The sequence below is a fragment of the Pinus tabuliformis genome, chromosome Q (genome assembly GCF_031772625.1).
Source record: "Pinus tabuliformis cultivar Carrire ecotype Pingquan chromosome Q, CPIR1, whole genome shotgun sequence".
Taxonomy (NCBI): Eukaryota; Viridiplantae; Streptophyta; class Pinopsida; order Pinales; family Pinaceae; genus Pinus; species Pinus tabuliformis.
The window spans coordinates 172,777,238-172,801,430 of NC_142296.1; the positions used below are offsets into that span (position 1 = coordinate 172,777,238).

At 40.1% G+C, this 24,193-nt stretch overlaps 1 protein-coding gene across 2 annotated transcripts in view; it reads right to left on the reverse strand.

Moving 5' to 3' along the window:
* LOC149218795 (uncharacterized) overlaps nt 1-24,193 on the reverse strand; it is a 133,332-nt gene that overhangs the window by 39,085 nt on the left and 70,054 nt on the right. For both annotated transcript variants that reach the window (XM_089384146.1, XM_089384147.1), the window contains exons 4-10: nt 6,706-6,786; nt 6,475-6,561; nt 6,225-6,320; nt 6,083-6,136; nt 4,007-5,982; nt 3,777-3,825; nt 3,627-3,666 (exon numbers count right to left, since the gene is read on the reverse strand). In XM_089384146.1, coding sequence (XP_089240272.1) covers nt 3,627-3,666; nt 3,777-3,825; nt 4,007-5,982; nt 6,083-6,136; nt 6,225-6,320; nt 6,475-6,561; nt 6,706-6,786 — 2,383 coding nt within the window. The remainder of the gene's footprint in view (nt 1-3,626; nt 3,667-3,776; nt 3,826-4,006; nt 5,983-6,082; nt 6,137-6,224; nt 6,321-6,474; nt 6,562-6,705; nt 6,787-24,193) is intronic.

Genomic DNA, 24,193 nt, shown 5'->3' on the forward strand with positions numbered 1-24,193 from the left:
AGATTTTAAGTTACAACAAGTACATACTAAAGAAACACACTTTACCTAACTATACACTAGACCAAGTTATACTTAACTATTTCCTATGTGTCGGAATATCCTAACACCAAACAATCTTTGCATACCCACCTAGATAAAAACTTGAATTGTCAAAATTTAATGGGAATGAAAAACAAGTTGTGGCCTAGTTTAACAAAGCAAAGGAATATTCTGAATTATATAGTATCTCTAACGACAATGAAAAAATTAGATATGCTTCCATGGCAACTGGAGGGGGACGTATATAATTGGTACATGTCATGGAAAAAAAAATCAAGATATTCAATAAATTGGAATAACTTTAAAGATGAATTCTTAAACAATTCCAAGGTATCTAAGAAGAAGATTTTTTACTCATGAGGCTTCAACAAAAAGGAAATATGGATGATTTTACACATGAATGGAAAGCACTAGCTAAATGAGTACCTGGATTGTCAATAGAATGTTTAGTTCAATCTTAAAGCACCAGACTTAAATCACACATCCAGAATGAGCTAAAGCTACATGATATTATAACTATGGAAGAATGAATACGTAAAGCAAAAGTTGTAGAAAAAATTTGAAAGATCATTTTACCGAAATTCGGTAAGACTTATTCAAGACAAAAAGATAGCAATTGAAGGTTCTATGGAGGCAAATGGACACCAACACACAAACACGACCCAAAAAGATTATAGATATGAAGCCGAAAAAGAATCTAGGCCTTCTAGTGGCAACTCCAAGGAGGACATTAAAAGGAAAGAAAATTGTCGTAGATGCTAAAAATAGTGGGCCAAGCGCCATAAATGTCCAGCCAACCACACATATCATTGCAAAATTATAGATGGGAAGGAAGTGTGGGTTGCTACTGAAGAAGACATGATGAACACTGACGAAGATCAAAGCTCACCAAAGATGTCATTAGCCTCAATCACCTACATAAAACAAACTTGTGAAGTAGGTAAGTTAGAGAAATTATTCCAAGGAAAAGATGTCCAACTACCTATAGTATGACATACTCCACCTTGAAGGTGAAGGATACTATCGACAACAGTCTGGAATTACAAAGAAAAGGAAACGAAATACCCTAAAGCTCAAAGGAAGCTTGAAAATAAAAGAAAACACAATACTATTAGACTCTAGGAGCACTCACAATTTCATGGACATTAATTTTGCAAGACAATTAAATATGTTCATGTATCCTATAAAGGATCTCACAGTGATAATTGTTGATGATCAACCAATTGAAGTGATAGGACGATGCCGTAAAATTTTGATACATATACAAGATTTTGAATTACAAACTGAATATTACACTCTATCCCTTCATGGAATCGATTTGGTGTTAGGAGCATAATGATTAATGCAATTAGGAAACTACCCCACAATAAATCTCAAGGAACAATTAATGGAATTCAAATGGTAGGGAAGAAACTACAAGTTGTATGGCTCCACAAGCCATTATCTTCTACAAAAATCACTTGCAAATCCCTCATTCCTGCTGCAAATGAGCTGCCCAAATAATCTCAAGGAAACCCAGAACCAAGATGAAACACCACAAGGAAAGACGAACTCATTTGGGATTGCTTTGTGGGCAAAGTATTCTTCATAGGGGTAGGCAATTGTTATGTGTAAAATAAATAATAAAACTAAAAATAATAGAGTTAATTATAACAAATATTAATTATAAGAGGCCATGACTCACGACTCTTCGTAAAAGGGCACCCTGGTTATATTTCTGTTGGGTCCTCCCCTGTTCGTGTTTGTAGCTTAGGCAGGTATTTCCATGAGGGTGGCAACTTATGAAAATCATCATTAAAAGTATCCTATGTTTTTTCAGAAGTTCACTTTATTAATTAATTAATTAAGCGAACAGTTTTTTATTGAAGTGTTTTTTAATTAATAAAGTGACTAAAGTGGGTCACTCAATAATTTAATTAAAAGAGAGTCACTGATCTCACAGTTAGATCTCAACCACTGGAGATTAGGTTTTTGGTTCATGTCAAAGTTATAAAGAAAGAGAGGGAAAAGGACAAAGACACACACAACATTCATTTCACAAGTCACGTGAGCGAAGGAGAAAATCAGAGATCTGATTTTCAGCTATCGGTGAGGATTTTCTTGAGGATTTCAGTAGCAATTCAGTAAGGAGAAAGCAGCCAGTATTCAGCAAGCACAGGCTGTCAGTCAGCAACAAGGGAAAGAGCAGCCATACAGCCCAGCAGAGCAGGTTTTACAGCCATCCATAAGGATTCTGTACTATGTATAGATTCCGTACAACCATACAAATTGGAGGGCAGGTTGCCTCGATTTCCATGCAGACTGTAATTTTAAGGTTTGTTGTTTGTTTGATTCATTTCTCAGAGTCATTTTTCCCTGTAAGGAAGCTCTTGTAAGTTCCGAAAATAATTTTTAATGATGAACTGATCTAGAAGGGCAGAAATATCTGTGAGCTGTGTGTGATTGCATTTCTCATTTTCCAATGCATGCAAAAGTTAATATTTCCAGCAAGTAACTAGATATGATCTGTTTGCTTAGATAGCTGGTTTTAGGATATTTTAACACCCCCCTCATTGTAAAAATCATCACATTCATATTCATTATTTTATAAAAATATTAACTTTATTAATTGAGCAAAATTAGCATGCTTCAAAAATCATGACCAGTGCTATAGCTTTTAACTCTCTTTCATGGTTTCTTTGGAGGTCTCCTCCAGAGTTGCTGTTGGTCATTTCTGGCCTTGGAAACAGTGATGGAGCAATGGTTACGGGAACGACAAGATTGAGGTTCTGTTATTATATTCCTTACTCATTTTGGGGTATCATCGGTGGCATTCTCCAGCATTTTGACTCAGCTGGAATCTTTGGGTTTACTAACCCCAAACAATTTCCCTAGCACTGTGTGCTAGTTCATGGAAACCTAATTTGCGCTCCAATGCCTTATTATTGCAGCTGCTGCTACATGTTTGGGGAAATTCGTGGGCTTAAGAAGTGCCTCCAGCAGTGTGAGAAGGACATTGTTGAGACTCACAGCAATGTGCACTGTGACCTATTCAGTTCTTGGTTGGAAAAACTGGAAAAAGGGGTTCAAGGAGAAGCAGTCCAAGGCCAATAAAGCACAAGACCAGTTCACTCTGGAAGCTGGTCAACATCTCTTGGGTCTGCATGAATGGATAAAGGAATCTCATGCTACTCTGCCTATGCTGAGGATGAAGAACCTAGAGCCTGAAGCCTCTCTGAACACCATGAGCACCATGCTGGTGCGTATCTCTAGCCATGTAAACCTGCCTCCTAGAGCTGCTTCTCCTGGCCTTCCTAACCAAACTGCTGATACTGCTGAAGAATCTAGCTTGGTGACCAAGGTGGCATAGATTGATGGTGCCCATTTAGGGCCTTAAATTTCTGTTTATTTATGTTTTGTAGAATTTCCTTTTTGCTCAACCAATATGTAACAGACTACACCTGCAAATTTATGAGCAGATCTGGCTCTGCATGCTCAATAATTTTGTGGATTTATTCTTCCTCTCTGTTGAGTGATAATATAAAACAACTGTTAAATTGAAGAAGTAAAATGTGCCATATACTACATTGTAGTATGTAGAAGATTACCTTGATACTTTGAAATGGATCGTTGAAATATAGGATTAGCCTGCAATGTTTTGAAGAAAACTTAGAATTAATATCTATCACTTTTATTGTTAATTAGTTATAATCTACGAGCGATAAACCAATTATTTGGAGCTAGTTTTAACAAATTACCTTGCGCAAGCGTCTGAATTTGGTTTCATTTGGATGATCCATGACATTCCTGACAACAAGTTCAAGCTCAAATCAGAAATGTCAACCAAAATATGATCCAAAAGGAACAAAGTAAAGCAATTTTTCAGTCTTGCTGGAAATATAGAAATCAAAGATTAAGTATTTTTTCGGCACCAAAATTCCTATGTACAAGAAGATAATAATAGAAGAAAAAGTTTTCAGGAACTCACTTTAGAATAGTGAACAAAGTTCTAATAACAGGGGCAATTTCAACAGGTGGCACCTGAGACTTAAGCTTTTGAATGGCATCCTGAAGATGCACAGAAGTAGCAGCTGTGGACTCTTGAATTCTTCTCAAATCTGCATCTTCATGTTCTAGGTTCAACTGCATGGATTCAAAGCCACTTACAACAGGTTTGTTCAGTCTAGAACCAAGAATGTCATGTTGCAATTCTGTAACAGGTTGGTTCAGTCTAGAACCAGGAGTGCTGTGTTGCATTTCTGTAACAGAATTTCCATAATTAAGATTTGATCCGACAGAACTGGAACCAACTATCTGAACATCATTTGATTGCCTAGAGAGGACATATACTGTGTCTGGTTGTTCTGAGAGGCTGGCATCAGGATCAGGCTCAGCCATTATTTCATTTTCTTGACAGTCATCTGGATCAGGTTCAACCATGGTTTTGGCTGCACCGATGTTGTCATCTTCTTGACAATCATCTGGATCAGGTTCAGCAAATGTTGTATATCCATTGACAGTGTAGCCTTCCTGACTGTCATCAGGATCTGGTTCAGCAATGGCTTTAAATCTACCAACAGCATGGCCTTCTTGACTTTCATCGGGATCAGGTTCAGCAATGGTTTTGCATCTCCCTACATTGTGGCCTTCTTGATTGTCATCAGGATCAGGTTCAGCAATGGTTTTATATCTACAGCCAGTGTAGCCTTCCTGACTGTCATCGGGATCCGGTTCAGCAATGGCTTTAAATCTACCAACAGCACAGCCTTCTTGACTGTCATTGGGATCAGGTTCAGCAATCGTTTTGCATCTCCCTACAGTGTGGCCTTCTTGATTGTCATCAGGATCAGGTTCAGCAATGGTTTTATATCTACGGAGAGTGTAGCCTTCCTGACTGTCATCAGGATCTGGTTCAGCAATGGCTTTAAATATACCAACAGCATGGCCTTCTTGACTGTCATCGGGATCAGGTTCAGCAATGGTTTTGCATCTCCCTACATTGTGGCCTTCTTGATTGTCATCAGGATCAGGTTCAGCAATCGTTTTATATCTACGGACAGTGTGGCCTTCTTGACTATCATCGGGATCAGGTTCAGCAATGCTTTTGCATCTCCCTACAGTGTGACCTTCTTGGTTGTCATCAGGATCAGGTTCGGCAATGCTCTTAGGTCTGCCTACATTGCCACCTTGACAATCATCAGGATCAGGTTCGGCAATGTTCTTAGGTCTGCCTACATTGCAACCTTCTTGACAATCATCAGGATCAGGTTCAGAATAAGTCTTAGATCTTCTACCAACAGTGTGGTCTTCTTGACTGTCATCAGGATCAGGTTCAGCAAAGTTTTGATATCTACCAACACTGTGGCATTCTTGATTATCATCATGATCAGGTTCACCAATCATTTCATGTCTACCAATGTTCTGGCCTTCATGACAGTCATCAGGATCAGGTTCAGAAATTGTTTTAGGTCTACCAACATTGTGACCTTGGCAATCATCTGGATCAGGTTCCTCCCACATTTTCTCATCTACATCAGGTTTCTGAGACCTGAAATCATGCATTGCTCTATCATCTGGATCTGGTTCTGAAAATTCTTGTTCCAGATCAATTCTTGCATATTTTTTATTAACTCTTACTCTAGAACAATCATCTGGATCAGGTTCATCTTCAGTCTGAGAAAGAGTACTGCTTCCACTGGCATGACTAGTGTTTCTTTTGGCCCCCTCTTGGGCAATATTTGATGCAATATGACAAGGAGGTGAATTTTCAAGGCGTCTTAGTGCTGCAGCTGCTGCAGAAGCACGAGCATCTACCACAGAATGTAAAGGATTCCCTCCAAGCTTGTGAATGCTGTAAGTTTGATGGGAAGAAAAGAGCTCATCCACATCAGCTTCATGCCTTAACCCACTTAATGTCTGGCTTCTCGACTTTGTCCAATCCAAGGCAATAGCTTCTTGATTCAACTGCGCCAATTAGAATAATGCATGGCATAACTGAAATTTTTTGTATGCTCAATAATTGTGCAAGGTGTTAGGAAAAAAATATTTTCTTTTACTTTTCTACCTGTTTGTCTAGTGCGAAAAAGTTTGCATCATGTTCTGAGTGTACCATGTGAGCCTGAAAGGGAAAGGCAATACAATGAGATAAAATCAACGATAAGCTAAAAAAGAGGCTGGTGCTAAAGAATCACTACCACTATACTTACAAGTTCATGCAATAAAGTCTTCTTAATGCTCTCATACTTTCTGAATCCATTAAGATCATCTGTTCTTAGCCGTAGAGATATTTCTTCCCCATGATTCTGATGTTAAGACAGTACATAACCATCACAGAGAACTTCGTTAGCTCCAAAGTCATTTTAGGATTAAAAATATTTCACCCATGGATGTGGTTTATGAGAGAAATTATGTGCATATACATTGTCAAGAACAGACCAGCAGGATGAGATGCTCTACCTTATTCAATCCAAGAATACATTTAGGGCTGATCCCTACGTACCCAACCGGGGCTAACTCTGTCATAATTCCTACCCTCCATCGATGCTAAAAGACAAAGAAACCATTGATCAAAAAGATGTGATCTTCGAATAAGCATAAAATGGAAAAGTTTAAGAGAATTATAAAGTCAAACTCCAGAGCAGTTCATTAACTAGCTGCTTTATAAAACAACAGCTTCACTCACGATACCTCCTTCATGATAGCAATTATACCCGGATCACTGGCAAGTCTGTGCATGATTGCTAATGCCTTTGCCGCAGGAGGGTTTAACTGCAAAACATGAACTTCAAATCAGCTTTGCATTTTCATTTATATTGGGTCATTTGTCAATGCTGACACTGCATCTGGATACTCAACAGCAACAATCATTTGACTGATCCACCTCCAAGTTTCTCTAAAAACAAAAAATGAACACCACTCCAATAATTTATTGGATAGCATGCTCAAGCATGAACATTCTTTTCAAATTCCTTCTTACATTATCTGGCTTTGGTCAATGAAATATTTGATAAATCATGGTACTACTTATACAAGAGGAAAGCTAGTTGACAAATGTGGAGAAAAGGTACCAAGGAGGTGTTTCCTAGTGCTTTTGCCTTTTTCCTAGCAAAACACATGAGAACACCATTTTAGTAAGTACCTTTATGAGTTATTAAAGTCATGTGACTTAAAGTCACTTTTTAAGGTACTTTAGTACTATGTATTTAAAGTCACTTCTTTATGTGGAAAAAGGTACAACGTGCAAAAACAACATTAAAGTTACTAGGGAGCTCATTAATGAGGGGGGAGACATAAAAAGGGGGTCAATGGGAGATTAGATCTCCACCCTTCATCAAGGAGAGCTGAGATCTAATCTCAGCCCTTGACCTCACGGATATGGTTCTCTCAACTTAATGAGACTAAAAAGGAGGAAAAGGTGAGAGAGCTCTCATTCTTCATGTGCATTGTTGGAGAAGAGAAGAGCTAGAGAAGAGGGTGAGGCTGTGAGAGCTATTTTGCAAGAGGAGATAACTTACAGCAAGACCAACAAACCCGAGTTTCCAGGATTGAAGAGCAGCATGCAGGAGTGATTCCAGCGCTGAGTTCAAGGAAGGAACTGCACATAACAAGGAGAGAAGGCCGAGTTGTCAGGCAGGATATTAAGCACGCAGACCGAAAAGAGAAGCTGAGTTCCAGCCTAAGTTTCTAGGCCCAAAAATTTAGGAGGCAGTACAGATTTCGGGGTTATTTCTGTCAGGACTGTGGCATGCTTTTCCAGGAGAGATTCCTGGTCTGTCTGCATTAAATTTGAGGCAGAAGTCTGAAAGTCAGTAGCACAAATTTCGGTGGTCATTAAATACTGTCTGTGGCATGAGATTCAAGATCTGGGAGTCTGATATTATGAGCAGAGAAGAGCAGACATGTAACAACCCATTAATAAGATTTTGGACCTTAAAATTTTATAAATATATATCTATGTATTAAAATTTATAAAGGATGTGATTAAAACCTTATAATATGAAATTATAAATTATATTAATTAATTTTATATCATACATAATTTAAATATTATAAAATATACTTATATCATATATAGTTTAAACATTATGAAATATACTTTACCTCAAAATATATTTAAATGTTATGATATATATATATTTTAAAGCTTTATGGCATGTATAAAATAAACGTTGTACAATATGTTATTAAAACCTTATAAATATTATAATGAAAGTTATAAAGGTATTAGTTTTAAAAACATATAGCGTATGCTGAAGTGTGATATCCATAAATGTCAGCTGCCCAAAAGAAAAATCGATATCCCAGTCATTAATAAAGTGGAGGAAGCAGCTGAACACTTATGGCTGAACGCAGAAGTCAGTGAAAAGATCCCAGAGCCTTCAATGTGAGGAAGGCGGTGGCTGCAAGTGGGAGGGCGGCCACCGCCAGACCTGTGGTTAAATAGCGAGGCTCGAATCTGAAGTGGGGGGAACAGAACAAGAGAAGTATAGACTCATCAGGATGAAACCCGGAGAAGAGATTTTACAGTAGAAGAGCTTTGAGTGATCTGAGTTCTGGGCACGGAGGGACAGAGAGCCTCGGTGGAGAGCTTCTCTGGATTGAGCAACCAGTTGCTCTGTCTGGTCGGGTGGAATTGGCCGTCTCGAAATTGAATCAAATCAGCCAGCAGTTCAGGATTACCAGTTCTGCAGTGGAATCGGGAGTCTTCCAGCAGCTCAGGTAGGTACAGATTATAATTTATGCATTACTGTTTTCAAATTCATATAAGAGTTTATCTGGTTACTGTAAATTCATAATTAGGGCACTACAAGACAGTGGCACAAACTTCAATGCTGAGATTGCCAAAAATGTGCACACATTTACAGATCTGTGGCTCAAGTTTCTAAAAGCAACGGGGAGAGATAAGTAGCCTGATTTGTCATTTTAATGCTGTAATTAATCTCTGAGAATAGCAATAAAATCTCCTCCTAGACTGATTTTCCCTTGTGGGGTTTTTCCAAGGTCAGAGTTGACCACAAATAAGTGTCTCACTTATGTGTGAATGCTTGTCTTATTTCCTTATCAGTTGACAGTGAAAAGTTAACAGTAGAGGTAGTGTTTTGTGTTTCTATCATAATTTATCTTCAAGTATATATATATATATATATATATATATATATATGTGGGTTGTGGGCATTAAACTTGATGCCTAAAAACAACTGAAACTGGGGTGGGCTACAGACCTAAAAATTTCTACAATTGGAAACTTGTAAATCAAAAAACCTTTTATATTGGATCTCTTGTCAATATTGACAATGCATCTAGATTCTAAACAGAAACGCTCATTCGAGTGGTCCACCTAATTTTGGTTATATAAACTTTCCCAATTTTCTCTGAAAACAAAAATGACCACCACTCCAATAATTTATTGGATGTCATGCTCAACCATGAACATTATTTTCACATTCATTCATACAAGACAACTCTATGAGCAGGTTCCCAAGGTTGACCCTCCCCCCTTGGTCAACACTGATACTGAACTCTTCACGGTACAAGAGGTAGAGATGGGTATCAAGAAGTTGGGTGTTGGAAAAGCAAAAGACTTAGCTGAACTCCAAACATAATATCTAAAGTGGGGCTCAAAGACATTACAAAAATCTTCAACAACATCATACAACAAGGGCTCCCCACAGATTGGACAACTAGTCTGGCGATACCTCTTTTCAAGAGCGGTGACGTCAATAATCCCTCCAATTATAGGACCATCATGATAAATCCTTTGTTTGCAAAGCTATTTGGAAGCATGCTAGAAAACATAATTAGCAAGTGGGCAGAAGAAAGAGATAAGCGTGCTAAAGGGCAAGCGGGTTTTAGACCTAAACATTCCACAGTTGATCATTGCATAACTTTAAGGCACATCATTGAAAATGTTTGGGAGAAAAAGGAAGAAGTCTTTTGTTGTTTTGTTGATTTCATAAACCGTTTGACTCGGTTCCTAGGGATAAACTTTGGCAGAGAATGAAGGAACTTGGGGTTCCCAAACATTTGAGAGCAGTTGTGCATAGGCTGTATGAAGAGGTGAAAGTCAAAATTAGAACTTCAGCAAGCATTTCTGAAAGTTTTAGAAGCGATATCGTGGTCAAGCAAGGCTGCCCACTGTCTCTTGAGTCCTACCCTTTTTGGTTTATATATTGACAAGCTTGAGGAGTGGTTAAATTCGCAAGGGGGTGATGGTATCTATTTGTGCAAGTTTGTTATAAGGCTTCTTTTGTATGCATATGACCTTATTCTGATTGCTTAATCGGCTCTTGGTTTGCAAGAGCACCTACTATCCCTTGAGCATTTTTGTAGAAGTGTGGGGATGCAAGTCAATATCAGCGAAACGAAAGTAGTGGTCTTCTCTAAGAAAAGAAAACATAACCAGCATAAGTTCTACTTTGAAGGCAACATTCTGGAAGAAGTTGTGGATTACAAATACCTCGGAATTGACTTCAACAAAAATCTAAGCTGGAATGGTTGTAGAAAGAAAAGAACTTTGGGGGGTTGGAAAGCATTTTATGCTTTTCAAAATAGGTGTGGAGAGGCAGAGTTATGGGACTGGAAGACCACTCAAACTCTTTTTGGGCTTCCAGTGATTTCGGTGATTCTCTATGGTTGTGAATGGTGGGCTAGTAGTACCTCCAACATGCAATGGAAACAAATTGAGAAAATTTAGAAGCGTTTGATTACAAACAAATTTAAGATTAGAAGTGCAGTTTCTTATGATATCTTGTTAAGTGAAACAGGGACTGCTCCTATTGAAGCAATTGCTATGGTGCGAGTCATAAGTTTTCTAAAAAAAATTGAGCAAATGGAAGAGGGTAGATGGCCTAAGGTTGTCTTTAATGATAGATTGTGCAAGAGAAAAAAAAATTGGATGCAGCAAAATAACAAATGGTTTAGTAAATGGGGTATTTGTTTGAACGCGTGTCCCATGAACAGCGAAGAGATAAAAGCTTTTGTTATGGAAAAGTTCCACAACCATACTTGGAGTAAGGAGCTAGGAAGAAAGAAAAAATACTATATTGAAGTGTTTAATCCCACTCATAATCATCAACCAAAAGCATACATAGAGGCCAATATCTCTTTGAGAGCCAAAGTTCTTATTGCCCAGTTAAGGACTAATTCTCATCAACTCCGTTGTGAAACAGAGCGCTGGAAAAGGCCAAAGGAAGTGTGGAAGGAAAGGATATGCATTTTTTGTTCTTCCGGAAAAGTGGAAACAGAAAACATTTCATTTTAGAATGTGAGGCCTTCAAAGACAACAGGGAAAGTTATGCAAGTATGCTGGCAGCTAGCTCTTGGAATAATCTATTTAGCGAGGGGTTTGTCGAGAAGCTGGGAGCATTTATTGTGAAGCTTCACAGAAAAAGGGCCGAATACATCAAGCAGATGAAGAAGCAATCTGTCTCATAGGCTATCTTTAGCCTCGTGGACATTAAAATAATTTTTCTTTCTTTCTTTCTTTCTTTCTACACTATCTGGGTTTGGTCAATGAAATATCTGATAAATCATGGTACTATGTATACAAGAGGAAACCTAGTTAATCAATTAGAAACCTGTAAATCAAAAAACGTTTTAACTAGAGGAAATCTGTTAATGTAGAGCCTTGATCTTAATAGAACATATTAATGATTGATCGTAATTCCAAGAAGTTCTAAGAGCTATCGCAAGTGTGCTAATGTAGAGCCTTGATCTTAATAGAACATATTAATGATTGATCGTAATTCCAAGAAGTTCTAAGAGCTATCGCAAGTGTGCTTAGAAGCACCTGGAAAGCCCAAAAAAATTCACATCTTTTACTGCACGAGTGTATGTTCCTCTCCTTTCAAAGGATTAATGGTCTAGCCTACATAAATTTATCCTTATCTGAAAGATTGTTAAGACTCATATTATATTTGCACCATGGCAAAAGCCATCAGACTAAACTAATTGCAGTTAGGGTATCAGTTGGTATAAGAAATGTCTCCCATGTAGGATTTGTGTACAAGCAATTCATTCTGATGGATAGGATGTGGTAAATGCATATTATGATATATAATGAGTAATATTGTGAACCAGGGATAGCTTTCATTCACTTGACATTATTTCTTTGCTGAAGTCAATTTCTGTTGCACAGATTATTTTTCCAGTTTGAGTAGACACCCTTCCAAGAACCAAAGAGGCCAACAGATAAATCCCAATACATCCAAAACAATTACAAAGGGATTTTTGTTATAAAATTTGTGATTTGAATGTGAAATAGTTATTTCTGTCAAGTTAAACCTGCATCCAGCTACAAGGGTAACAGGTGCAAGTATGATTCCATAATTAAGCAAAGGGTTGAAAAATTACAATTGCAGAGTGTCACTTCCATAAAAAAGACTATATCAGATTTAGACTTCAATATGTATTATGTGGCACAGAATTGTCACAGTTAGAGGAAGAATTTTGCTATCCTTTGAGAAAATAATAATATAGGTCATGTTACCCACCAAAAAGTGGGTAACCCATAGGAGTAATTTTTCTCCTCCTTGGATAGCCAGCAGCCCTATTGATCAGCACTTGACATGATGCCATGGACCCTCCACATATTGCTCCAGTCAGATTTCTTTCTCCCATCAAGCAATCCCCCTTGGAGGAAGGTGGTTCATCCATCGGCAGGTACTTTAACCATTTTGTAATCATGTGTTTTTAGTTATTGTTTTGGGACATGCTAATATGAATCAAGGGGTAATCTAGATGATTGACCAATCTTGATTGTATTCTTGTTCCCTCACTTCACTTGGGAGGTTAGTCTTTGATCCTAGTCCATTGGGACCTCCTCTAAGGCCTCAGGGTTATAGAAAAGACACTACCAAGGAGGCTCTGATTGAAGTAGCATGCCTGTGATATTTCATACTTACCACTTTCCATCATTCCCTATATTTCATATCCATTCTTCAGGCTTGTGGTCATTGGTCATGGGGATTGGCACCTTATCATCCCCATTCTTGGATCTAGGCCAGAAAACATTGCCCTAGAGGTTGATGCAGCTAAAAGAATAATAAAAGCAAAAAAAAGTGTTGATGTTTCTGCCTAACAGGGAAAAAGGTCAACTTCATAGGGTTTGTTTCCAAAATTCCTCTATGTTTTGAAAGAGGTGGTTCTCCTATATTTGAACACTCAACACACTCATATAAAACTTCAATATGAAAGATTAAACATTCAACTCATGCACCTGTGAGTGGACCAAGTGTTCTTTGAAAAGAAAATAAAATAAAAAATAAATTAAATTCTCATAATCTCATTCCACATTGACATCCATAAGCATATGTGAGGAAACATAAATGAAGCATATGTGAGGAAACATAAATGAAGCAAATTCAAATAGATGGAAATAGAAAGCATTGGTCCACATATATAGAGAACTATAAAATGATATCATGCATTTGGAATCACAAGAGCATAGGAAAACATCCACGAGATTCTTACTTCTTATTTGGAAATTAAAGTTTCAGAACCACAAATGAAATGATTTCCCGAAATAAGCTCTTTGTGAGAATCAAAAAATAATATACAGACTTGAAGTTTCAAAAGAGTTAAGTGCTTAAAGCACAGTCACAAATCTTGTTAATCATAAAAATAAATGCATTCGCCCCCTAATGGGACTGGGATTGGACTCCCATGGACCAATAGTAATGATAAAGGGTACTTGGAAGAAAAACAGGAAATACAGTCAGGGATTGGCTTTAGAAAACATGCAACAGTTCAATAAAGTCAAAATAATCCAACACTGAGAAGTAGAAAGGAATTGCTTTAGAAGAAAAACAACACTCACAAAATTGCAAAAGGATCAAATGTAGAATGATCTCTCTCGTTGTCAAAAAAGTGTCTGGGATATATGGCTACAAGAAAGATCGTTATCCCAACTACTTGGGCAGTTATTGAGGATTAATGATTTCTTGCAATGAATGTTGTAGCCATTCTTCAATATATTATTTTATGGGAGGAACCGTGATGTCTTGCTTGACAAGTAACTCAAAGATCTTTTCCTCAACTTCTCCTGCATTTGATCGTAGTTGTCCAGCCATAGATAATTGGTCCTAACTATAACTAACCAGGGTTGCGGGGGAGCGTGCCCCCCCCACTCGATCATGCTCCCAATCCGCGCTCTGGTTGGGAGCTCCCAACCCAAAAAAACTGCTCCATGGTTTTTTGGGGATCGAGGTCGGGAGCATCGCTCTCGCCGCTCTGGGAGCAACTTTTCCAACAGGGGAGCCGTCGGGGAGCAATCGCTCCTGACCACTCCCCAGTAGGAAAAGTCACTCCCGACCGACAGAAGTGACGCCCGTGCAGCCGAGAGAGAGGCGACGACGGCGTAGGAGAGAGGAAAGGGGAGGGAAAAAGGGAGAGAGGGAAGGAGAGGAGGGGGGAATAAATTGACCCTCTCCCCTCCCATTATTCACTTCATCTCATTGAGAGAGAAAGAGAATTTGGAGAGAGAGCAAGAGAGCTTGGAGAGATTTTAAAGCAAGGAGAGGAGCTTGGAGCAGTTTGAAGAGCTTGCAAGGGGAGATTGGAGCTTTTGATTGGAGGCCAAAGAGGTAGGATCTACACTCTAATCTAGCAATTTTTTTTATGTTCATTGCTAAGTAAAATTCTCTATTTCCCATTCCCATTCCATTTTTTTGCAAATTCAAAACTTCAAATTTCAAACATCATGGTTAAATTGCTTGGCATTTTCTGCTTCTTGGTTCCTTTTTTGGTTATTATGGTGTTGGAGAGTAGAAAAAGGAAGGTTGAACATAAAGAAGGGGATGAAGAAGTGGGTTATAGTGGATTTGATGAAAACCCCGGAGAGGAGTACCTTGGTGAGGAGGAGCTAGAGGAGAATGAACATGATTCAGCTCAAAAAACTAAACAAGACCAAACCCCATTGTGAAAATATGTTACTAGGCCTGAAGCAGGGAAAGGGGGTGGAACCACTAAATTTCACTACCCCCATTGCAACAATAATTACACAGGTTCATACACCCGTGCCTGAAAGCACCTCTGTGAGAAAAGGCCATGGGTTGGAGATAAACAAATATGAATCAAAACTTGTGTAGGTGTGTCAGCAGCAGAGAGAGCCAAATACATAAGGGAAGAGGAGGAAGCCCAATACAAATCTAAAAAACCGAAGGGTTTCTTTGAACCAAGCTCACAATCACATGCACAAAGAACTCCTTCAACGTCCTCCCATGGCAGTGGATATGGAGGCATAAGGTCACCAAACATCTCTTTAAGGCATAGAACCATATCAGATTTCCTTGATTTACCATTTTCTCTATGCATGTGGGATACCATTCAATGTTCTTCGCTCACCTTATTGGCATGAAATGGTTTCTACCATAAATGATGCCCTTAAAGGATACAAGAGCCCTTGGTATGACAAGGCTAGAACTGTTGGACTTGATCATGAAAATTAAAAAATATCACATTCTTTGAGTAGAATGACAAATTCTTGGACTAAGCATGGGGTGTCCTTTGTATCTGATGGATGGACAAATGTAAAAGGCAAGCCATTAATAAGTGCTCTTGTTGTGTCTATTAGTGGTGCCATCTTTCTTTCAGCATATGATTACTCAGACAAGTTCAAGACCGGCATCAACATTGCAAAACCATTACTTGAAACAATTGAACGTATTGGGCCATACAATTTCATCCAAGTCATCACTAATAATGCTGCTAATTGTAAGGTAGCAGGAGCAATTATTGAGGATAAATACCCCAACATATTTTGGTTTGGGTGTTTAGTTCACAAAATGAACCTTTTAATGCATGATATCTACAAATGGATTGGTGAGTTGTAAAAGAGAGGCAAACAAATGATAAAATTTTATTACAAATCATAGCAATACCCATGGGATTTTCCGCAGTCACTCAAGATTGGAGCCGTTGAAGATTGTGAAGACTAGATTTGCTAGCTATTACCTCACCTTCAAGCGCCTTTTGAAGGTAAGAGAGTCATTGGCTAGCATGGTATCAAGTCCACACGAGCAAGTCTTAAAGGAAAGGGCTACAAATGCAGCGAACAAGCAAGGTTTTGAATAGGTGGAGGAGACCGCTCTTGATGGTCAGTTTTGGGCACGTGTAAGGCAAGTATTAGAATTCACCAAGCCCAAATATCACATGATTCGTTTTGCAGATACAGATAAACCAGTGACTGGGGAAGTGTATGAGCAGATGGATACCATGTTGGGGCAAATAAAAGATATTGTTCAAAAAGATGATCCCAACTTGTATACACTGATTCACAATTGTGTGTGTACACGGTGGAATAAACTTAATGTTCCACTACATGCCTTGGCGTATATCCTTACGCCAAAATACTACTCCCCAACTTAGTTGGACCAACCTACACCTAGGGGCGGGGTTAGGGTCAAACCCCATATAGATCCAGAGGTATCTACAGGATATATGGAAGCATTAGACAAGTTGGTACCTGACAGGGAGGAATGTGCTAATTTGCGTCTTGAATTAGGCAGATACTTCAGTTGCACTGGTTTGTTTGGTTCTTTGCATGCAATTTGATGCTCTCACATGGTGGGAAGCATATCGCGACATGGGACTTCTGCCAAAATTGGCAAAAAAAGTTCTCTCACAGGTTGTAAATACTTCTTCTGTAGAGAGGTGTTGGACCACCTGCAGCTTCATACATAATGTGAGAAGAAACAAACTCAATGAAAACTGGGCAGAAAGCTTGCTTTATGTGCATTACAACTTGAGGTTGTTGAGTCATTACTGTTATCGGGCTTATGAGGATCCAACATATAAAATTTGGGACAAACACCCAGAGGACGATAATTTGGAGGATGGCACTATACATCTTGAAGAATTGGAATCGGAACTTATGAGAGAGGAAGATAAAGCAACAACCATGCCACCCCCACCATCCTATACTGGTGCTCGAGTTCCAAGTCTTGTTCCTTTGTTGTCGCCGTCTCCATGTACATCCTCACGTGGAGGGCATGTGCCTTCTGGTTCTGGTCGTGGGACTATGCAGGAGGAGACTCCTAGAAGACCACCACGACCTGCTCAGAAATTAGACATTATTCGTGGTGGCAAGAGGAAGATGTAGATGATAGATTTACTTGTCTTTTCTAGTTTCTAGTAGTTTTTATAATTGTTGACTCTTTCATATTTATTATGATATTTTTTGTAAACAATATATGACAATTTAAGTTTGAAGTTTGAAGTTGGCAATTATAACTCATTGGTAATGAATTATGAATATGATGCTTCGTGAAAGTTGAAATTTTTTTCATTTCATTTCATTTTATAACATTTCATTTCATGTTAGATATTATTTGTTGTAATGGTTACACTTAGCTTACAAGTACAACTTTGGTGATCAATGATGATAAATGTTATATATTGAATTTTGAAAGCTTGAAACTTTAAGATTGATGAATCATGATTCATGAGACTCAATATGTTGTATGTTACTAACTTGTGGACGTGGTTGATGAAGATTATAACTTCTAAATGATTGTTGTTATATGGTTCAATCTATGTTTTTTATATCTAATTCATCATTCTACATGTTTTTGTTGACATATATGCATCAAAATATAAATATATATATATATTATATAAAAAATGCTCTGGGATTCGCTCCCAAACCGGGAGCTTCTGAAAATGTCGCTCCCGCTCCCAAGTAACCTTGAGTCAGTGTCTTGACTCTTAACAAAAAAATAACGGCAAGGGCAAGACTACTACAACAGTTATTGCGCAAATGGAGGGGATGGCAGAAAAGTTCAATAAAAACTTCGCCCTAGTATCTTGCCTTTCTGGAACCGTCACAAGAGGCATCTGGTTCATGGACAGTGGAGCATCTTGTCACATGACAGGATCATAGGACTTCTTCACCAGCATGACTAAGGGGGGCCAGAGATGTAAATGTGGAATTTGGTGACAAGGCCAAGTATGCAATCAAGGGCATTGGGAGTATCGAGTTTCAGATGGACTCAGGTGGCATCATAGAGGTGAACGAAGTACTATATGTATCGGGGTTAGATAAGAATCTTCTTTCAGTTTCAACCATTGAAGACAAAGGACTGGAGGTCAGCTTGATGGGCCATAGGGGACCGATTTCAGCAAGAAGTGGGTGATTGGTAGGAGGGATAGAGATCTTTATCTGTTGCAAGGACAGCCATTGAAGGCTCGCATCCATGAGAGTGATAGCCAGAGTGAGATTTGGCATAGGAAGATGGGGCACCTACACTACAGACTCCAAAGCCCTTCCGATGGTGCAAAGGATGGTTATTGGCTTTCCAGAGATCCGGGTGGAGCGGAATGGAGTGTGTAAAGGGTGTGCGCTTCAAGGAAGACTTGGATCTACTTCCTGAATACCAAGGATGAAGTCTTCAATCGGTTTCGGGAGTTCAAGGCTCTTATGGGGAACGAGATAGGAAGGAAGATTAAGGTGTTGAGATCAAATAATGGGGGCGAGTACACCTCCAATGAGTTCCTGTACTTTTAAAGGCGGTAGTAATCAAGAAGGAGCTCATAATACCTTACAACCCTCAGCAGAATGGAGTTGTAGAGAGACAAAAATAGGACCATCATGGAGGTAGTGAGGGCAATGATCTATGATTAGGAGTTGTCTATGTTTTTGTGGGTGAATGCCTACAATACAACCGTGTATGTGCAAAAAAGGAGTCCTCACAGGGTGTTGGAGAACGTGACTCCTGAAGAGTTTTTACAGGAGTGAAACTAGATGTGACTCACATAAGCATATTTGGTAGTCCAGGTTATGTCCATGTACCTATAGAGAAGAGGACTAAGTTGGAGCCCTTATCTGAAAGGGGTGTGTTTGTTGGCTACAGTGAGGTCTTAAAGGCCTACCAAGTTTACATTCCAGGACAGAGAAAGGTGATCTTGAGTCAGGACGTCGAATTTGATGAGAACAAGACCCTAAAGAGATCTCATGAGCGAGAGCCAACAATGGTATAGGAGAAAGAGCAAGAGGCTTCTAAGGCTGAGTAGGGACCAGCCAGAAGATTCAGAGGGTGAGCTAGATATTCCTTCAAGTTCTACCAAGAGAAGGTCGAGATGGGCCAAGCAAATATTGAGAGATGTTAAGAAGCATGTGCAAGCTCCTAGCAACACTTTCAAGCATAGCAGACCACCAACCAAATATTTTAGTTATTTGGCACTATCGAACAACGTTTGTGAGTCTAAGCCATCCACTTTTGAGGATGCTATAGGCGAGCAGGTCTGGAGAGATGCCATGATAGAGGAGTATAGCTCCATCATGAGCAATGATGATTGGGATATAGTGCCTAGATCGGAGGGGAAATCTCTGGTCACTTCTCAATGGATCTACAAGATCAAACATAAAGCAGATGGCAGTGTCGAGAAGTATAAAGCGAGGTTCGTGGCAAGAAAGTTCTCCCAGAAGGAGGGAGTGGACTACGAGGAGACATTTACACGCGTCGCCAGCTATGCATCTATTAGAGCAGTTATGTCCATTGGTTCAGAGATTGGGTGGAGAATACATCAAATGGATGTGAAGACTACTTTCCTCAACGGAGTGATTAAAGAGGAGGTGTATATTGAGCAACCTCGGGGTTTTGAGCTGCATGGGAGAGATTTCCATGTATGCAAGTTGAAGAACGCCCTTTATGGGTTGAAGCAAGCTCCCCGCACATGGTATGCCAGGATTGATGGATATCTTCATGGTTTGGGCTTCACCAAGAATGTGGTGGATCATAACTTGTACTTTGTACTCGATAAGGGTGAACCGCTCATCTTGGTATTGTTTGTGGACAATCTCTTTTTGATAGGATCGGAGAAGCTCATAAGGATGTGCAAGGAGGATCTTCCTTCAAATTCGAAATGAAGGGCATCGGCATGAAGCATTACATTTTGGAATTGGAGGTTTGGCAATAGCCAGGAGAGATTTTCCTTAGGCAAGGCAAGTATGCAATGGAGATCTTGAGGAGATTCGGGATGGAGTATTGCAAGCCTATGTCTACACCTATGATCACTAACCTAGAAGTTGAGTGCTTCTAAAGTAGAACTAGTGGATCCCACACTATATAGGTAGTTGATAGGTTCCCTGATATCTAGCCAATAGTAGGTTGAATATATGCTTTGCTATGAATACACTCAGCCAGTTCATGGTGATGTCGAGGCAAGTTCATTGGATGGCAGTGAAACATGTCCTAAGATACCTGCCTGGGACAGTAGACTTTGGACTGAGATATCTCAAAGTTGGAGGAGTGGAGTTGTAAGAGTACATAGATTCTTATTGGGCAAGGAGTGTGGTGGACAAAAATCCACATCTTGATGTTGTTTCAACTTGGGATCAGTGATGATCTCATGGTTTAGTAGGAAGGAGCAGTGAGTGGAACTCAGTTCAGTAGAGGTAGAGTACATGGCAGCAAGTATGGCGAGTTGTGAGGCAGTATGGCTTCGCAAGATTCTTGCAGGATTATTTGATCTGCAAATGGAGCTAATGGTGATACACTGTGATAATTAGAGTTGCATTAAGCTCTCTAAGAATCCTGTGTTTCATGATCAGTCCAAGCATATCAAGATCAGATATCACTTCATCAGAGACAGGGTCCAGAGGGGTGTTGTGAGATTGCAAAACATTTCCACAGAGGAGCAGGTGGCAGATGTTCTCACAAAGCCTCCAGTGAAGGGAAAGTTTGTGAAGTATCGGGATAAGCTAGTGGTGGTGTGTTGAGTTTGTAGCTCGGGTAGGTACTTCTGCATGGGCCTTGTGTCTAAGCGTGTAGAAATCGCCCACATGTCACCTTAGATTATTTGTTGATTTAACTTAGCCTAAGTTAAACTTAGGAAAAAGCACATAATTATATGTTGCCTTATTGGGCTAAAATAAAAACTTAGATAAAGTAAATTATTTACTTTAATGATTAAGTTTAAATCTTAGTCGTCGATCGTTTTTTTTTTTTTTTGGCCAGGAAATATTTTCGCTACGCCGCGGGAGCCCTAGCCGCCTCTGGCTCGCCTTCACTGAAGCCGCAGATCGATCCAGACTTCCAGACTCTTGGCAGCGCATCTCTTGGCTGCTGGGTGTTCCTCTGTGCGCCCTCGTGGCTGCTGCGCCCCTGCGCACAGCACTGAGGCGCTCTCTCCATGGATTCTTCAGGGGGCCTCTCCACTCCGCCTCCAGAGGTGATAGCCTTTAAAGCAATGATCGAAGCAGCCCCGAAACGAGCGCCATCGGCGACTCAACAGAAGTTCATCAAGAAAATGGAAAAAATCCCTTCAGTGGCCCTTTCTGAAGAAGAGACGTGCAAGGCAGCTCTAAATCTGGCAGAGAGAGGCCTTATTGGGCAGTTCACGGGTCTCTGGCCCTCTCCTAAATCAGTAGAAGACTGGACTCAAAGAAACTGGAACCCCCTGATCAAAGAAGGCGTCAAAAGCTACTTTGTAGGTAAAGGATACTTCGTCTTTGTTTTTGAAAGCATAGAAGATAGAAGTTTAATTTTCTGAAATGGCCCATATTTTATGGGACCGCAGGAACTGTATTTGAACAAATGGTCCCCAGATTTTGACCCCTCCCAAGACTTCCCATCAGTTGTCCCGGTCTGGGTGAGACTTCCCCACATGTCGCTCCACTGCTGGAACCAAAAATCCCTAGAGAACATCGGAAACGCGCTGGGTAAATACATAGACAAAGCCGCAAGAAAAGATCAGTACTCTTGTGCCCGCATTTGTGCGGAAGTCGATCTAGAGGAGGGGTTACCGGAAGCAATCAAGCTCACTGTCGCCGGATGGACGCATATCCAGGAGCTGGACTACGAACAGTTACCCTTCAAATGCAGACACTGCCACGGGCATGGACATTTAGCCAAGCACTGTAAGAAAAGGGCAGAAGAGCAACCAAACAAACAAAATGGGGAACAATGGACTCTAGTTCAAAAAACAACCCTACCAAAAAAAGGCACTGGCAAAGGAAACACATCAGGAATCCCAAGCAGCTCTAAGCCTATTCAAGAAGGCGAAGCAAAAACAAAAGAGACAACAAGCACTCAGATCGATCTTGTTGCCCCAGAGCAGGAAAATCGAGCGCAGGAAGAAAGTACCCCTCCAAGCAAAGAAGGAGAAAAAGCAGTTCAAGCCGAAGTAACCCAAGGCAGCCCATCCAACCCTTCATACGCAGAAGTGGCAAAGAAAAAAATTGTAGAAAGCTCAGGTTCATCAGAGGATGAAACCTACGAGCGCCCCTTCAAAAGAGTTGGAAGGAAATCCCGAAAAGAAATGAGAGAAGAAGAGGCAGAGAGACTCAAAACTCAAGGAAGCCAAGCCACAATAGAAATGTCCATCGGTCGAAATACCAGACCGAGGCCTTCCAAGGGAGGCCTCAATCCTCCTTTCAGTAAATAATGAAGTTAGTCTCTTGGAACTGCAGAGGACTAGGGAACCCCTCTAAACTAGAAGCAGTCAAGGATCTACTCAAAACAGAACCCTCAGAAATCCTCATGCTCCAAGAGGCCAAGATTGAAGGGCAAGCCCTTCTAGGCATCAGTAAGTCAAAGTGGAACAAAAATACAGGCAAGGCAATCAGTGCCAGGAGTACCTCTGGAGGCCTTGCTACTCTTTGGTCAGACAGCGTTTTCCAGCTACAAAACTCTAAAGAAACTCAGCGCTGGATCTATACAGAACTCAAGCATAAAGCTAGTAAGTTGAACATCTCTCTTTTCAATATGTATGTCCCTGTTAACTATTCTGAGAAAAGAGATTGCTGGAACTCTCTTTCAACTTTCCTAGAGCAACACTCCCCAAGCAATATTATTTTAGCAGGAGATCTTAACATAGTGTTGAATCCAAAAGAGAAAAGGGGCGGATCAGGCAGCAGAGATCCCATGCTGGCATTTGTGGAGGAGCTCCTCCAGAACTGGGACCTTCTTGACTTCAACCCAATTCGCGAGAGATACACTTGGTCAAATAATCGAACTAGGTCGGAACACATAGCTGCCCGCCTGGACAGATTCCTAGTCCAAAGCACCCTCATGATGAACAAAAAAATCATCATATCAAAAATTTTGCCTAAACCAACCTCAGACCACAAGCCAATTCAGCTTCTTCTGGAGGATGAAGAAGATCTGGGGCCCATCCCCTTCCGTTTCAGTCCGCTTTGGTTCGAAAAAGAGGGATTCATGGATACAGTGAAAGCTGCCTGGGCTAAACCTGTTACAGGATCCACCAGCTATATATGGGAACAAAAGCTGAAGGCCACAAAACTAGCATTGAAGGAGTGGATCAAAAAGCCAGACCCCACTCCAACCAATCAAAGAAAAGAGGCAGTCCAGACGCTGCACTCTCTGCAGATAAATTTGGAAAATACTGTCATTACAGCAGAACTACTAGACAAGGAAGTAAAAGCACAACGTTCCACATACCAATCCTTTCGTGCTGAAGAAGACTATTGGAGGCTAAAATCAAGAAGTCTTTGGTTGAAGGCGGGGAACCGTAACCCCTCATTCTTCCATCGACAATACAGAGCCAGGCTGTCCCGCAACTATATAGCTGAAATCAAAACTACGGAGGGCCAAGTTTGCAAAGGATTCAATCAGGTCAAAGACGCTGCGGAAAATCACTTCAGGAACTTATACAATGATGGAACCCAAGGCAGCGATGAGGAAACTGCAGACTTCCTCACCAAAATTCCTCTCCTAGTCAACGCTGAAGACAACATAGCTCTCTGCAGACCCATCTCAGAGGAGGAGATCATCAAGGTTATCTGGTCCATGGAAGCTGACAAGGCCCCTGGGCCAGATGGATTCACAATCCATTTTTATAAAGCTTGCTGGGAAGTCATAAAAGTGGATCTCCTTAAAATGATAAGAGGCTTCATGAAAAAAGCTAAGATAGGAGGAGGAACCAACTCCACCTTAGTTCCTAAAGAATCCAACCCTGACTCTTTTGCAAGATTTAGGCCTATTTCGCTGTGCAATGCTTCTTATAAAATAATAACCAAGATCTTAGCCAATCGAATCAAGCCTATGCTCAAAAGATTGATCTCCAGCTCTCAAGGAGGATTTGTGGAAGGCAGAAACATCTTGGACAATGTCATACAAGTACAGGAGACCATCCACTCAAGCAAGCAGCGTGGGGAGAAAGGTATGTTGATCAAACTTGATATGGCAAACGCATTTGATAGAGTTAATCGTTTGTT